This window comes from Triplophysa rosa, linkage group LG25 (assembly GCF_024868665.1).
Source record: "Triplophysa rosa linkage group LG25, Trosa_1v2, whole genome shotgun sequence".
Taxonomy (NCBI): Eukaryota; Metazoa; Chordata; class Actinopteri; order Cypriniformes; family Nemacheilidae; genus Triplophysa; species Triplophysa rosa.
The window spans coordinates 14067871-14084189 of record NC_079914.1 but is presented as its reverse complement, the minus strand read 5'-3'; the positions used below and the strand labels follow the sequence as shown (position 1 = coordinate 14084189).

The 16319-nt window shown below is 36.4% G+C and overlaps 2 protein-coding genes across 9 annotated transcripts in view; one reads left to right on the top strand and one right to left on the bottom strand.

The window, feature by feature from the left end:
* The window catches only part of LOC130548490 (SLAM family member 5-like), a 14698-nt gene extending 2247 nt beyond the window's left edge, over positions 1-12451 (bottom strand). Inside the window, exons 1-7 of one of the 8 annotated variants that reach the window (XM_057325302.1) lie at positions 11640-11785; positions 6976-7041; positions 5551-5874; positions 5242-5304; positions 4800-4955; positions 2914-2963; positions 10-1822 (exon numbers count right to left, since the gene is read on the bottom strand). In XM_057325302.1, coding sequence (XP_057181285.1) covers positions 4801-4955; positions 5242-5304; positions 5551-5874; positions 6976-7041; positions 11640-11682 — 651 coding nt within the window. In that variant the 5' untranslated portion in view covers positions 11683-11785 and the 3' untranslated portion in view covers positions 10-1822; positions 2914-2963; position 4800. The other 7 variants (XM_057325303.1, XM_057325300.1, XM_057325299.1 and 4 more) reach the window with 7 other exon arrangements.
* Positions 1-15612, top strand: part of LOC130548523 (uncharacterized) — a 69008-nt gene extending 53396 nt beyond the window's left edge. The window contains exons 16-18 of the mRNA XM_057325363.1: positions 14320-14559; positions 14830-15105; positions 15294-15612. Of these exons, the coding sequence (XP_057181346.1) occupies positions 14320-14559; positions 14830-15074 (485 nt within the window). The 3' untranslated portion in view covers positions 15075-15105; positions 15294-15612. The remainder of the gene's footprint in view (positions 1-14319; positions 14560-14829; positions 15106-15293) is intronic.
* The last annotated feature ends 707 nt before the right edge of the window (positions 15613-16319 follow it).

Below are 16319 nucleotides of genomic sequence, written 5' to 3'. Positions count from 1 at the left end.
TCTCTCGGAGCAGATCGGGAGGTGTAAGATTCGATCTGTGAACGCCTCACATTACGTGATAATCTGGGCCGAATCTCGGACCCGATCGAGGTTCTGGACCCGATTTTTTCAAAGATTCTCGGGAGGGGAAATCGGGGTAAATTCTGGCCGAGAATCCTGTAATCTGAGCCAGGCTTTACGGTTTTAGACAATTTTGTGTGCCATTTATCAAACTTACTTTAAAACTAAACAAGAGATCACTGAGGCGCCTTTTGGCACCGAAAATGACTCCTGCCAAAGTATGACTCCGTCCATTCCCCATCCCGACCCGTTTAAGACTTTAAAGACCGACAGGTATGTGCTCGATGATAACGTCAGACTTCAAATTAACCATAAAGTGGGTCGCATGGGACAGCTGTAGGCTACCGGACACGTATTGCGAGCTCAAGTTCAAAGACTACTCCTGATGCAAGTGGGACCAATTTTAACTTAGCCTATTTTTAGGTTATTTTTATTAGACAGTATGTGGTATTTGAATGTTATCTAATGAATAGGCTGTATATCACGTTGTTAAATCCGTTATTATTGTTCTTTGTCTGCTATTAATGTGGTAGAATTGAGTAAGGCTTTCTGTATTAATGCGCTATTTTTCCGTTATTTCCAAACAGATAAATATATCTTGCACTATGTGATGAAGTTTATTTGTATAATAAAGACAATTTTGAAAAATGTGGCGCTCTGTGGAGTCCAGAGTTGTAGCAGGAGCTGGTGTAGGCCTATATTCAATGCATTATGCTTTTTCCTCAAAAATAAAATTGTTCTTCAGAAATGATTATAATGTTATGTGTAAGCAGCAGGGCATGTGAGCGAAGCGGAGTGGTGTGTCGCTCCGCTCAATATTTCGCTCACCGGTCAACCAAATCCCGCTCTGACATAAAATGTGTCTCGTAAGCCTAATTGTTTTCAGTTTATAATAATCTTCTTGAATAAATGTCTCCGTTTAAGTAGTAGCCTGAAAAGAGCAGTTATGTTTCAGCCTGACATTCTGTGACATTACAGCCAATATTTTTAGTCATTTTTTATTTAAAGAGTGCCTAAAATAACTGTATAATAGCTGATAAAGCATATTTGATTTTCAGTTACTTTATTTCCGTGAACATATAGCTGCCATAGTGCAACATTCAAAATAAACTCGCAAAAGATGAAATGCACTACGAACACCTTTATTATTACTGAGGTTAATAAAAGAAACAGGCTCTAAAGAAAAATAGACCGAAACAAGGGGAAATGTTGAAATGGCACAGTGATTATCAAGAAAAAAATTAACGGCACACCATGTCAAAAAGGTTGCCAGCCCCTGGTATACAGGGTGGGCAATTCATTTCCCCAATGGGCTAGAGGGCCGGACTTCTGCCCAATACATAATATATCTTTAAAAAAACAGTAAAGTCACACGGTCACGTCACATGCATGGATGTACATTTCACATGTAAATTAAATTAAAATAATCTAAAAGCAGCAGTTGATCAAGTGATGCTCAAAGCGTCTTCGTGGTCGTACGCTCGAGCCCTTGACTGATAAAACCGGCAAAAGATGCTTTAAGGCGCTGAGCCAGAGACTGGGGAGCTACGCACTTGCCACAGATCACAACTATGCAGTGCTTTCAAGCACGTTTATTGTTTATTTTAGCTCTCAGACATTTACAATTACAAAAGTTTAAGCAAAACAATACATTTAAAAGTGCGTAAACACGATGTTTATGGAAGCGGCAACAATCAGTGGAGCTCAGTGGAGCTATCAGCACCTTGTTTCAGCATCTTTCTCTTTTTAATCTTCATACTCTCTGTAAGAAAACAGAACCAACCTGTTAGCTGGCACAGCCCTCTTTTATGAAACTAAAATGGTTGTAACTCTTGAATGCTTTGGAGTACAGACCTACGGTTGGTCTCATTTGAAATAGAACACTTTTACAAAAAAAGTTATTGTAGTTTATGTTTATTGCTATAACAAACTATGCAAATATAATTTTTTAGATTTTATTTAAAAAAAGCCTAAACATGTCAAAAGGTCAAATTCCCAAGTACCACCCTTCTTTATGAAGTTGGAGCTTGATAGACCAAATGATGTTTCTTCTGTATTTTAGCTGCAGTACCAAAATAAACCAATAGGGTCAACCTTGGCTTTTGATCTGACATTGGACACCACAACAGACATTGAGATTCTTCTTTTTAAAAAAATTTTAATTCTTCACATGAAGAGACAATGAAAAATTAGACAGGACCGTGAACAACATAATGAAAAAACATGAAATGTATGTAAATATGAACATGAAATGAAATCAACATTAGAAAAAACTTGCACTGTTCGACAATTATCCAACACATTTTTTTTAAACTTTCAAATAGTGGTAAGAATTTATGAATTATTAAAAATGATGTACATCATTCCAGTAACAACAAATTATTTATATTGTGCCATGATAAAGTAAGAATTCACACGCAAAATATTGAAGTAAAAGCAGGCATCTGGCTATAAAAAGATTACTCCTCGTACATCATTTATTTCATAAAACTATGAAATATGTATTCTAGAGACTTAGACTTTCCATCGATATATAGTTTGTCATAATTATATTAGAATTCATATGCAAAACAAACCATAAATTCAGATGTTCCGTATACGGAACGGTGCCTGGTAACTTAAAAGAAAGTGACTGTTAATGTAAATATGTTAATACAAAGCATTATCTAAATGACACAAAAATCACTATAGAGCCCATTTCTTTCACCAAAGAATTGACCATGTTGTCCATTGCCTTGGCATCTATTCTAAAAAAAAAAAAACATTAATTGTACAGGGCTCTTTATTTTTCATTTGGCAAGTCTTGTTTATTTGACATTAAATTCACTGACACACATAAGAACAGTATCTTACCATATCAAGTGATTCCAATGTAACCATCTCCTGTTTGGTAACCATCTGGACTGTAAAAGAAATCAAACACAACTGAATAAATCACAAATTAAAGTATGTTATAAGTAGACAATGCAAGGTTTCCAAAAAAGTATCAATAAAAATAATTCCTCTTAATCATAATTTATAATCTTCTGCTAGTGTCAACAGAAACAATGGCATCGGCCTGGATTTTATTTTGTTTTGGGGTGCTCAGGATGTTTCTAGAAAGAAACCCTTGAACTCTTACCCCGCATTCACACGTGGAATTCCTTTAAGGGTAATTGAAGTGGGTCAGTAGCTGCGTTTCCATTACCCTTCAAAATGCGCAAATTGAAATAGCGCATTGAAAATACGGCCAATGGAAACACGGTGTTTTTTCAGGCAATGAGATAAAGGCATACTTCGCAAAACTGCAATGCAAACACTTTTTGTCTTATTTACAATTCAGGTGGCAAGCAAAAAAGTCACATGACCATTCACTGTACATTTTGACAGAACATTTGGGAAAATTGGATGTAAGGAATTCACATTAAGTAATGGGCTGGGCAAAAATACATCAAAATGTATTTTAGAATAAATTACCAAATAACTTGCATTTAAGTGTATCAAAATAAACTACTGTATTTTTGTATTTAAAAAAATACTACAAAATACTTTTACAAGGAAGTGTGAAATTTCTTCACAAACCCTCCATCAATTGGCCTATTTGATCTGTCCCTTCACAGCTACACTGATTCTGTGCATTAAGTAAACAATGTTTGATAGCAAAAGCTATAACTCAATAAATAAATCTGACATATGCAACTAGCAGATCAAATATTCACATATGCCTGGCTGTGATCTCCCAGATGAAGGTTAGTTTTAAAGTTACATAAAGTTGAATGTTTTACATTTTGAAAATGACTTGTAATTGTATCCTAATTTAGTTACTTGGTGTTTGGTAACAAACGGCCTTCTGTGCATCAGCAACACGACTCAATGACAACTGATGGCACCTGTATTCATAGCAACTAGTTTCTCATTAATTAATCATTTGATTTTTAGTCATAAATAATAATCAACACATAATAATATATTATGTGACAGGCAGCTGTCATGCAATGGTATGCAAAATCATGCTCCTATTAAACAGCAACTTGAATAAAGGTACAATATTCAACAAGTATATTTATTCAGCAAATATTTGTGTATCAATCGTTGTAGCCAGAAATATAATCAAGAAGTAACAACAGAACTTCTCAAGGAGTATTAATACAATTCCAACCATACAACAGAAAATACTTACGAAGACTTCTTACAAAGTAGTTTGCAGTATTTTGAAACTACAAAAATACAAACACTGAAGTATTTTGATACAAAATACGAAGCCATTTTCATCAATCCAATCAAATACAAATCACAAAATACTATTTTGTATTTAAAATACGCATTTTAAATACATGTATCATAAACACTGCCCAGCCCTGAGTAATATCTTATATGATGGCCCAAATGCAGGAAAACGAGTGAGTTTAATACGGCGATTTATTAGGAACAGCGAGGTAATATGAAAATGTATAAGGAAATATAGACATTTCTCTTCACTCGTTCATCGCAGTAGGTGGCACTATGCACTAAAGTTGGTTTGCAACCAGCCATAAAGCGTAAAAAGTATGGCCAGCGTGACTTATCGCGATAAGAAACAAAATTCACTTTATTCACATAACATAGTTGAAGGGAAACGCAGTCATTCCGCAATATGTTTTTAATCGACATTTAAAAAATATCGCTTAAGTGTTGCTCAAATCTGTAATGGAAGCCTGGCTAGTGTTTAACAGGTAAACAAAACTCTAGCAAAAAACCAGTGACAGGACTTTTGGATTTACCCTAGTTGCTGTAATACTGACATCCCTCTGATTGTTTAGTGATCCGCCACCGTTTGACTGTTACAGCAATCGCGATCAAAACCACCAACACCACCGCTGCGGCTGCTACTGGGATGACACAGAAGTGTGAACGTCTGCCGGCAGTCCCATTTAAACCTAGACATCATGGAACAAGCAGGTTTGGGCGATTACATTTCAAACGTGGTTATGTTGGTATACAACAAGTATGCACAGCAGATAATAGTGATCTTAATTTGAGCACAATGTTATTTAAGACACTGACTACACTGTTCTTCAGTGAAATAAAAGTTTGTACAACATTTTGATCTATGCAGTCCTTGTGCAGTCAACATAATGAACAATGATCTGTCAACGTCATTTTTAAAGTAAAGTTTTATCACTGCTGATATGTCTGAATAAACATTACTATAACTGTACATGCCTGGACCAGGTGGAGTGTTGTCGAGATGTTGAGTCTTGTTCGCGATGAGGTCGGGCAAGCGGTCTAGAAAACATTTTTGCATCTCAGTAACCATTTATATGCTGCTTGAGAATTCACTTGTTGTCAGGATACATTCGAAAAAGGCAATGTTTCTAATAATGGATTCACATAAAGCCTCTCAGCAGATCTTAACCGGCCAAACCCTGACCTCCTGCTCACTACTGTGCACAGACTGACATTGTGTCGTATGTTCTGAAACACCTAAGATGACCATGAAGAGAGGACAAGGCTGAAATTCTCCTTACTCACCATAGACATTAACATTGAATGTATTTCCTGACGTTTCTCTGTCGCTGATGATCAGTAGTTTGTAAAGTCCAGAGTCTGTGCTCGTGATGTTTGTGATGGTGAGAGATCCAGTCTGACCATCCAGCTTCAGTCTGTCTCTGAATCTTCCAGTTTCATCATATGTGTTGGGTTTCTGATTATGAATATCAGCTATACGAGTGTCTCGGGGTCCAAACATCCACAGTATCTGGTCACGTCTCTGTATGTGAGTGAGACGAGTGTGAAGTGTGACAGAATCTCCCTCCATCACTGACTTCACTTCATCTGCATCAGCACCAAACACACCTGAAACACATTTGGAGAATGTCATCGATCTGATATTAAACCAGATAATATGGCACAGGCAGATCTGATCAAATATAATTGAATTGAAAGTCAAATAAACCATGCATATTACGTTGAATGTGAGAGATGTGTTGATATTTAAAACACAAGAGACTCATGTTGTGTGTCGTGTATTTTTGTATGTAACAGGTTGCATAACACGTCACATTTATCATCGGGCAAATTCACTCCGAGGTAGGTTGTATGCATTAAGAGAAGATAAATGCAAGAGGAATCGAGAGTAATAAATGTTTTAAACACTTTTGTCCTGTGCCTAGTACCACAGTGATTCATTCAGAAGGATTTTTGTTGTTGTTAACTTGCGATTGTGTTTTTTACATTATGTTGTCTTGCACAGAAATCTAGTGTATAGCGTTAGTTCTCTGGCAGGTCACACGAGTCAGGCATGAGTTGATATGTAACGGATATGAAAGACCTCCAGGCAAGTTATGTGGGTTATGTGGTTTCTTAACAACACATTTTTAGGGGAACAACGTGGGTACAACTTCCGGTGAAGCATAAGAGGGAAACTGTGGTTTATATTATGAATAATGTTCATACCACTTATCTCAAGCAAACAGATAACAAAAATTAAACCTCATTTAGACTGAATGTGCTCATAGTTTAAAAAGAGATCGCCGTTTTAAAAGGGATTTCAAATAGATTCATGTAATCATCATGACGATACAGCAGCTTTATGATCCGTGGCCTGTGTAACGCTTGCTTTAAAATAATAAATATATACATTTACCACATCTTTAAATAGCACACAATCGACATCATTTAAAAAAATTGAAAACCCGCCGTAATTTTCAAATTGCTCATTGGTTTACATTGATGACTTTCAATAATGCCCGATAATAATTCATTTCTTTTGAGTGTTTGTTCCAATAATGAAATTATTGAAAATGTTGTATTTACATTTCTATTTATGCATTGGGCAGATGCTTTATCCTAAGTGACGTACTATACATGCTTTATAGCCGCATTAAACAGTCACATTTTCATGGTTTTATGCCACTAACGATGTATTTAGAAGAGCAAACCTTTGCATTAATTTACCTTTATCTGCATGTTTCAGATTGCTAGGATCGTCTCGGTGCTCCAGAGTTCCTTTTCCACTGTAACCTGTTGAAGACATTGCCATTATCAGACACGCAGAACAAGAATTTCACTAACCAAACCTCTTTCCAGAGACCCTGGCATTACTGTACTCAGTACAGATCTCGTGGGAGAACACAACAAATCCCTAGTCTCGTGAGAACACAATGTCCTTGCGCAATTGGCATGATGAAGTGCCGGGCTTGAAACTGCGACCATTTTAGTCGCATATGCTCCCTAAATTTAACCTGTGCGACCTGAAAATATATTTGGGAGCATTTGTGTTAGTGCACATTCTGTTGTGGTGCAACCTGTTGTATGTACATGAGCTACAGTGACCGGCCCGGCCATTCATAGACGATGTGATTTTTCATCCCGCTGTGCTACTTTCCCACCGTTTCTCTATGGAAACGCGCTAGACAGAAGGTTTTCAACCTTCGCACGCATCTCCCGCATCTGCATTAAGCACTAGTATTTACAGCGGTTCATACTGCCAGTAGCGCTTTGGAAGCGTGCGGATGAACAGCAGCTGAGCAGACTGTACCACAGGTATAGCAATTGCAAGTTCACATTACGTTATTTTAATTAAACACATTCACAGTCAAACCTCTTCAAAAACGGATCATCTGTCTCTTACATATGTGCAATGTAAGCATAAAACATGATGCGTTTATGTAGTTTTAACAATTTCTCTGAAGGCTATGATGTAACGATTCACCGCGAGCCGGTTGAAAATCGATTATAATGTGTGACGATTCAAATCGGTTGAAGTGTGAACTGAATCGCAATACATTTTTTGAACAGCAGGGGCTGCTATTTTCACTGCAAACCTAAACGTGGAAATGCTGATATTTCTTAAATGCAAAAAAATCCAAGAAAAGCACAGACAGTATTAGTTTGTTTATATTAAAGAGACTTTTTCTATTATTAATGTGTTTTAAAATTGCAGTTTAGTTTTTGTTATTTGAAATAAAACATTATTTTATCATACAAAGAAACGTGAAGCATTTAAGAAATAATGCAAGGGAAGTTGTTCATTTCTAATTTGTTTCAACTCATTTTGTAAAAATAAATCGTGAGTAAATCAGAATTGTGAATCGCATCGCACCGTGAGCTGAGTGAATCGTTACATCCCTAGCCATGAGGGTTCAAGTCAAATCGCCACCTCTACTAACACGAGAACTATGCAAAAGCATTTAGAGAAAAGAACCACAGCTTTTTACTAAAATCTGCGCCTGCTAAGAAAACAAAGCACGTTTGTCCAATTTGTGACAAAACATTTAGCAGTGTTTACATAGTTTATTACTGCATAATATAATTCATTAAATAGAAGTTTATATTGTTTCATAAAGTACAAGTTGATTTTATAATGCCTTCATTTTTTGCATTTTGTGTTAAGGTTAAAAAAAGACTGTCCCTGTATATTTCGTAATTGAGGATTTGTTTAAAAAAAAGTCTAAAAATCTCGTCTCGTCTCTTGAGATAAGCATCTCGTCACACCCCTAGTCAGTATATGTTTATCTAGTCAGTACATGTTTATCTTTGTTGCCTTTAATATTACATCACTGGTTATCAAATGAACAACAAATAATATTTGATTAATCGTATGAGGAATAAGGGCTTACTTTATTAGACCAGTGGTTCTCAAACTTTTTCGTTGTAAGGCCCCCTTTGTGTAGAGTGCATCGCTTTGCGGCCCCCCAAATAAAGACTTATAATCTTAAATTTAACATTTTTATTTAAACAAAAACATATTCGGTTATACAATGCTGAAACATCAATTCTTTTGTCTGGTGGTCTTATTTTCTGATGTTTGATTGCATAAAATCTATGATCACTTTCTATATTTCATAAAATGCCACATTGGATTGCCCCCTGGATCCATCTCGGGCCCCCAGTTTGAAAACTACTATATTAGACAACAGAGAGAGCAACCATTAATGTTTCTATTAAAAACATTATTCTGTCGTACCTGAATCCAGTGTGACTTCAACTAAAAGCTTGTTATAAAATAATAAGAAAAACTGAAAATGTCTGATAACTGAAAAGAGACAGTGGACTTAACATGAGCCTTTCTTAATAGTTTTTCAGGAGATCGGAAGAAAGAAGTCAAGTGATGTCATCAGTGTGATTTTTATTTAAAAACAAACATACTGTTTGTTAAACGGTAAAAAACCAGTTGACACAACTCCAGGGGACAAATACTTTTTTTATATCATATTTATTCTGCATTTTGTTTTTTTAATGTTGTTTACATCAATATTTGATAGTTATGTATACATTATTGTATTTTAAAATGGTAGAAAAACATGTTTTTGACCTCAAAATAAAGTGCTTTCCCTCTGTACATGACTGTGGAGGCAAGCACTCTGTGGTTAACAAACACATATTGCCACATTGATGGCTCAAGAAAGGGTAACTGTTCAAATAACATATAGTTTCACTTTAAAATATAAAGGTATTGTAACCCTAAAGTGTTTTTCAAGTAAAATATTACTGTAAAGGCTAGGGACAGAAAAAATGACATTTCCATAGAATGAAATTTTGTGTTGATTTAGTTGACTTCTGCATTAAAATGCTTAAGTCTCTAAAGTTCTCTAAAAGCCACCCACCTGCTTCCTTGACCTAACACCACTTTCATCTACCACTTGCCATATCACACACATCATCATCTCCTCAATCCACTAGCACTGACTTGGTGAAGCACACTCAGACAGTCTCATGTTACCCCAGAGCCAACTCACCCACTTATATCCAGAGATGCAAACAGGTATAAGGGTGAAAAAGGGGAGAACGTGGCGTGGGTCTAGCAGCATTTTTTTATGATATGTGACCTTGGACAACAAAACCAGTTTTATGGGTCAATTTTTCGAAATTGAGATTTTTACATAATCTGAAAGATGAATAAATAAACTTTCTATAGATATATGAGTTGTTAGAATAGGACAATATCTGGCTGAGATACAACCGTTTAAAACTCAGCAATCTGAGAGCGCAAAAAATCAAAATATTGAGAAAATAGCCTTTGAAGTTGTTAATCAGGGGCACTGTGGCAGACCATCCACTCACAAAAATAAAGTTTTATATATTTAAGGTAGGAAATTTACAAAATATCTTCATGGAACATGATCTTTACTTAATATCCTAATGATTTTTGGCATAAAAGAAAAATCGATAGTTTTGACCCACACAATGTATTTTTGTCTTTTACTAAAAATGTTCCCGTGCTACTTAAGACTGGTTTTGTGATCCAGGGTCACATATTTGCTTTACAAGTTTACATGCTCATTTGTAGTTTAAGGTATTTTTTAATATATTTTTAATTACCTTATCGGTCCAAAACTGCTAATTGTTTGCCCTCTCGCTCTTCACCGTTCTCACATCTCACACTTCAAATGCATAAAATATTACACTTTACAGATGTAGTTTTTAAATTAAAGAGTAAAGAAAACACCGCCTTGTAGCCTTGTAAGTATATTTGCATCTACCTGAAAATAATTCTGAAAGGTAAGCGGTAAAAATGAAAAGTTGAAAAGTTTTGTCTCTTGGCAAGACAAAATCAGGCTTGTATATGAGACTAGCAGACCACAAGCATGAGAATGGGGTTGTGTGCGAGTGCGCCTTTTACCAAGGGTAAACCTCAGTACTGTCATTTGACACCCACAAACACTACTTCATACTGTCTGACTCTTCAGTGTTTCCTGACAAAACCTCGACATGATCGTGGGTTCGATCGCAGGGGATTGCACATAAAGTCGCTTTGGATAAAAGCCTCTGCCAAATGCATAAATGTAAATGTATAGACACCTATAGCAGTTTAAAATTCTGTGTAAAGTCACAATGCAATGCCACATCATGAAAGCAGATCTAAAATAGCCGGTGCCTTGTATCTACCCAGATAGCACAATCCATCTGGTTTACGTCTATTTGACGTCTGCATTTACATCTGCAAGACATCTTAAATACATAGTTTGCTCATCTGCAATACGTCTCGGAGACGTCTGAACGTCTGTAATACGTCTGCTAAAGATCTGGAGATCTGCTGCTTAAAAACATCTGCTAAACATCTTAGAAAGAGCTGTTGTACATCCATTCTAAATCATAAACATCTTACAGACATCTTCTAGATGTCTATATGACGTCTGACAGCAGACATCTCCGAGACGTATTGCAGATGAGCAAACGATGTATTGTAGATGTCTTGCAGATGTAAATGCATACGTCAAATAGACGTAAACCAGATGTATGTGTGCTACCAGGGTAAAGATGTTCCTACCCTTGCGACGCGGTGCCAGAGAGATGCAATGTGTTGGGGGTTGCCCCCAGAGAAGACAACATTCGAAATAATGAATGTGAGCAGTAGATCTGGTTGTCTTGGCTCTGAAGATCAGATTATCGGGAAATTGTTTCAAGCAACACAAAAGCACGTTTTTAAATAGCTTAATGTAAACGATACAACACATTCTTCACTGTCAGAACCGCTTTACTTCTGCACCTATTAAAACAGAGAATCAACCAAATTTTGTCTTAATTCCTAAACGCTGTCCCTCACCGGGTCAAACCGATAAACATCACTCGCATATTCGCACAGTTCTGAATGTAAATCACCAAAAAGACTTTCTTACCTTTTAGAATCAAGATCAGCACACACCATTTTATCAATGTCATTTTGGGAATATACGCATTTCTTATGAAATACAAAAAATAGCAGCTGGCAAACTGTCCAAAAGGTCTCCTGTCAATGCAGCAGTACCATCAGCCTGAAATCAGCCGAAGTTTGACACACTCAATGAATGATGGGAGGAGTATGGAGGCAACGCAGAGAGACACGCCCATAGAGAGAGAGAGAGAGACGTCCTGAGAGAGAGAGACGCCCTAGAGACCAGTGAATTTTCATTCATGGTATGTGCAGCCACATTTCAACTGTAGAAGTTCAACACAACTGTTTTCCACAATTACGTGCTTAAAAAAAGAAATATCTGACCTTTGCCTCCGCATATATCTTAAGATGTGTAGCACCACCCAAATATAAAATGTTCAAAATATATAGTTTTTTTTGTGAAACTGCTTTTAAATATTTCATGAAAAAGTAAAATATCTCGTTTCTTTTTAGCGATTTGCACAAATTCTGCGATCTTCTGATTCGGTTACATACCTCTGTGATGAGTCATCTCTTCTGCAGCGAGGACAATATGGCGAATAGGTGTTGCGTAATCCTCTTCCTGGAAACACTCCGAGTGTCCATGTTGCTGTTCTGTTTTGTGAGTCGCAGACTGACCCTGTCACTAATGTAAATGCGTTCGCGTGTCTTCTTCCTACAACGAAAACTGAACAAAGCAAAATACTCGTGGCGCACGATACCATGCAGTAGCGATGTGACATCTGAACCGAGGCTTCGCAACTTGTGTCGAGAAAAAATGGGCGTGCCAGATGAAGCCTCGATTCGAAACTTGTGTTGTTGACGGAGAAACCACGTGACCACGACAAACGAACTTCGCGGTTTTGATTAGAAGGGATACAGCTACCTCTAGGGCTGATTTTGCGTAATATTTGTAGTGTGCTGTGGCATGCATGTTTGTATTGAGATTTGTACAATAAAAAATAAAAAACATCTAGGGCTGGGAATCGATTCCTAAAAGAATCAAATCCAACGCGTTGAGAATGGAGAGATTCCATTAAAGGAATCGACTCCTCGTAACTCCTGATGTCATTGGTCAACTAAATCACATTAGTTTCTTGTCTAAAACAGTGCAGACTTCTGAAAAAACTGATGGATGAAGTCTAGAGCTGTGGAATGAAATAAAATATTCTGCATCCATCAAAGCAAAAGCTTTGTTTGCACACACAATGCAGATATAATTACATGTATCGACACATTTAACAAGTTATATAAGTACTGTACGGACCGTCTTCTACTCTCTACCGATGAGCTCAGTATGTGCGTGAAGAGAATTACATGTATATAAAGCACAGTCTCAAAACATATTTACTTGGACCGTTGGACGTCTGTTTAAAACTGTTAAAGCTGGACATAACCTTGCAACCCCTGTCCGCATATGGCAAGCCGATGGTGTCACAATTACGCCATAGATTAAACGCGTTCATATCCGAATGCCGTTTAATCTAAATTTAGGTCCCCATGTGTTGGTGTATATTCTAAATTTAGGTCCCCATATAAAAACCAAGTACACTTACGCACCACGCATGCGCACGCGCACACACACACACACACACACACACACACACACACACACACACACACGTGTTTACAGAAGGGAAACTGCCAGCTGTCCAACAAACTGTAGCTATCTTGGGCAGCCAAGACACTTAAGGGCAGGGTAAAACAAGACAACATGAGCTCTCCCAGACATCATAATACGTTGTTTATTATTCTTCGATTTTTTTGCTGATCACTATTTTTTAATTTTTCATAGAACTCGCTCGCAATGTGGAGTGTGGAATATGATTCGCAAAACAGCTTTTCTGTGTCTGTGTTTAATGGTCATGAACGGTATGTGATTTTTTTTACACAGACACAACATGAGGAATTTTGCATGTTTTCAATGAATTTAACTTCAATCGAGAATGGTAAAGATTGTTAGGACCGGAATGAAACAAGTTTTTATTCAATAATGTTTTATTTATAATTATGTTGTTTCAGGTGTGTTTGTTGATTCAGATGAAGTGAAGTCAGTGATGGAGGGAGATTCTGTCACTCTACACACTCATCTTACTTACATACAGATAGATGATCACATACTGTGGCAGTTTGAATCTCAGGGGACTCTTATCGCTGAAATATATGCACAGATCATCTATACATATGATAGACCACAACTGGACAATCAGACTGGATCTCTCACCATCACAAACATCATTATCACAGACTCTGGACTTTATAAACTACTGATCATCAGAAACACATGAACTTCATACAAGAGATTCAATGTTTCTGTTTATGGTGAGTAAACTGATGTGTGCATGTAAAGAATGGAATAAATATTGCTTTATTTACAAACATATGAGTCTGTATACTTGACATTTCAAGCTGAATTAACTTCAGGGAATTAAAAAAGATGAGAAAGTTTAGAACAGTTCTGCTTCCTTACAAACACTTTATAGTTTTAGTTATATATGTCCTAGTGACTGTATACCTGTGTTACATCTTTACAGTTGTTTACTTCGATTCATTCCTGAAATATGAATATTTTTACTTTATATATTTTCCAGCTCGTCTGCCTGTTCCTGTCATCATCAGATATTCTTCTCAATGTTCTTCATCATCAGAAAGATCTTCAGTGTCAAAATGTGTGTTGTTGTGTTCAGTGATGAATGTGACACGTGTGAGTCTCTCCTGGTACAAAGGAAAGAGTTTATTGTCCAGCATCAGTGTGTCTGATCTCAACATCAGACTCTCTCTACCTCTGGAGGTGCAATATCAGGATACAAACACATACAGATGTGTCATCAACAATCCCATCACAAACCACACACAACATCTACACATCAATGATGTCTGTCAGCCGTGTTCAAATATCAATTACGGTATTAACAATATCAATTGTATATACTGAGCTGAACTGTTGTTTTACTACAGCAAAATTTAAACAAAATACTGATCATGTCACTCCTTGCTAAGAGGTGCATACAGATGTTTATCTAATAAAACATTCTTAAAAAATACTATTATTCTGAAAAATGTATTAATTTGCAGCGATGCCGTCATTCATCATTCATTCAACTTCTTGAAATTGATACGGGTCAAACATTGAGAAACTGACTGTGATTTAATGCTTGCTTTTCTTTGTGTTACAGATTTTATCCAGCGTTCACATTTAATACTGCTGATAGCTGCTGTTGTGCTGCTGGTCATAGTTTCATCTGTTTGTTTGATTTACTGCCACTACAACAACTGTAAACAACCAGCAATGAACGTGAGTATTTATACGCCACGTTGTTTCATCAATATTGCAAATTCATTCTGTAAGTTAAAAAAGTGTTATTACAATAGTTCACACTCAGGAGAAGATACACTACACCAGACCAACACCACTGTATGAGCACAACGCCTTCAGGAGTCACATGACTACAGTAACATTCTGTTATTTCTTCAGTTTAGTTTCAGTCTGTAGTGTGCACTATTGTGTCTTACTCATGTGATCACGCATCTGAATATTCAAATGATTTGAAGCAGACTGACTGTTATACGTTTGTATATACAATTCTGCATTCACGTTATATTTGACCACTGGATCTCTGATTTCTGTTTTTTCTAACAGGATGTTAAAGAAGATCACACAGCATGCTCAACTGTAAATAATATGAATACAAAAATAACTAATAAAGTTTGTTTTATATGACTGGTCGTCCGTTATTAAACCGAACAACACCGTTGATCACCACGACAGACGTTTGCAATACAAAAACATTTCTCAGCTTTTTGTAATGAATATTTGCAAATCAAAGATTATATTGCTGGACATCTGAAGCATCACAGTGTATCATTTTACCATCATGTCAAAGGCATTTACAGACAGATTGGCCACCAGGACACAATCACATTGATACCTGCAACAAATACACTTGTGTGATTTACAATCTAATATAATCTGATAAATATACTAAATAGAGTGTACGCGATTTGAAGTCTGTTCTTATTCTTTGATCAAGAATAAATAGGCTTATGGGTATTCCTCATCACAACTTCTAAAGTTGCACTTGATGTATAATATAATAAGATATAATTTGCAAAAATTATGAATTGTTAAATTACTTTTGTAATGGGAGATGACACTCTCTTGTTTTAATAACAAACAACAACATGATTTTACAGTGTCTTTTACAGAACAAACTCTGTGTCAGTTTATGAACTGAAAACATGTATAGGCCTACAACAGATAGATATAACAAAAGAAAAAAACAAGCATACTGCATAAAGTATCTTCACAATAGCTGCATTTATAGCTGGGCTGGGGCTCAACATACTCAAACAGCCCTGCCCAACAATAACGTTTCTGTGTTATCCTCTATACTGCCTGGGGTTACTCTGTCGTTTTTCTGGTTTAGTTGAAATTTAAATGTAACCCATTTGTTTATTAAGATAGCAAAATCAACATCAAAATCTGCAAAATCAACATAAAAATAACGATTTTACTGTACAGCCTTCCACACATTCCTGACAAAGTCATGAAAACAACAAATGATTGCAAAAATCGATATGCACATTATGAAAAAAAAATTCCCCTTTAAAATGTTCTCTATCCAGTTTTACTGCTCCGTTGTTTTGGGAGTGTCTCAGTAACACT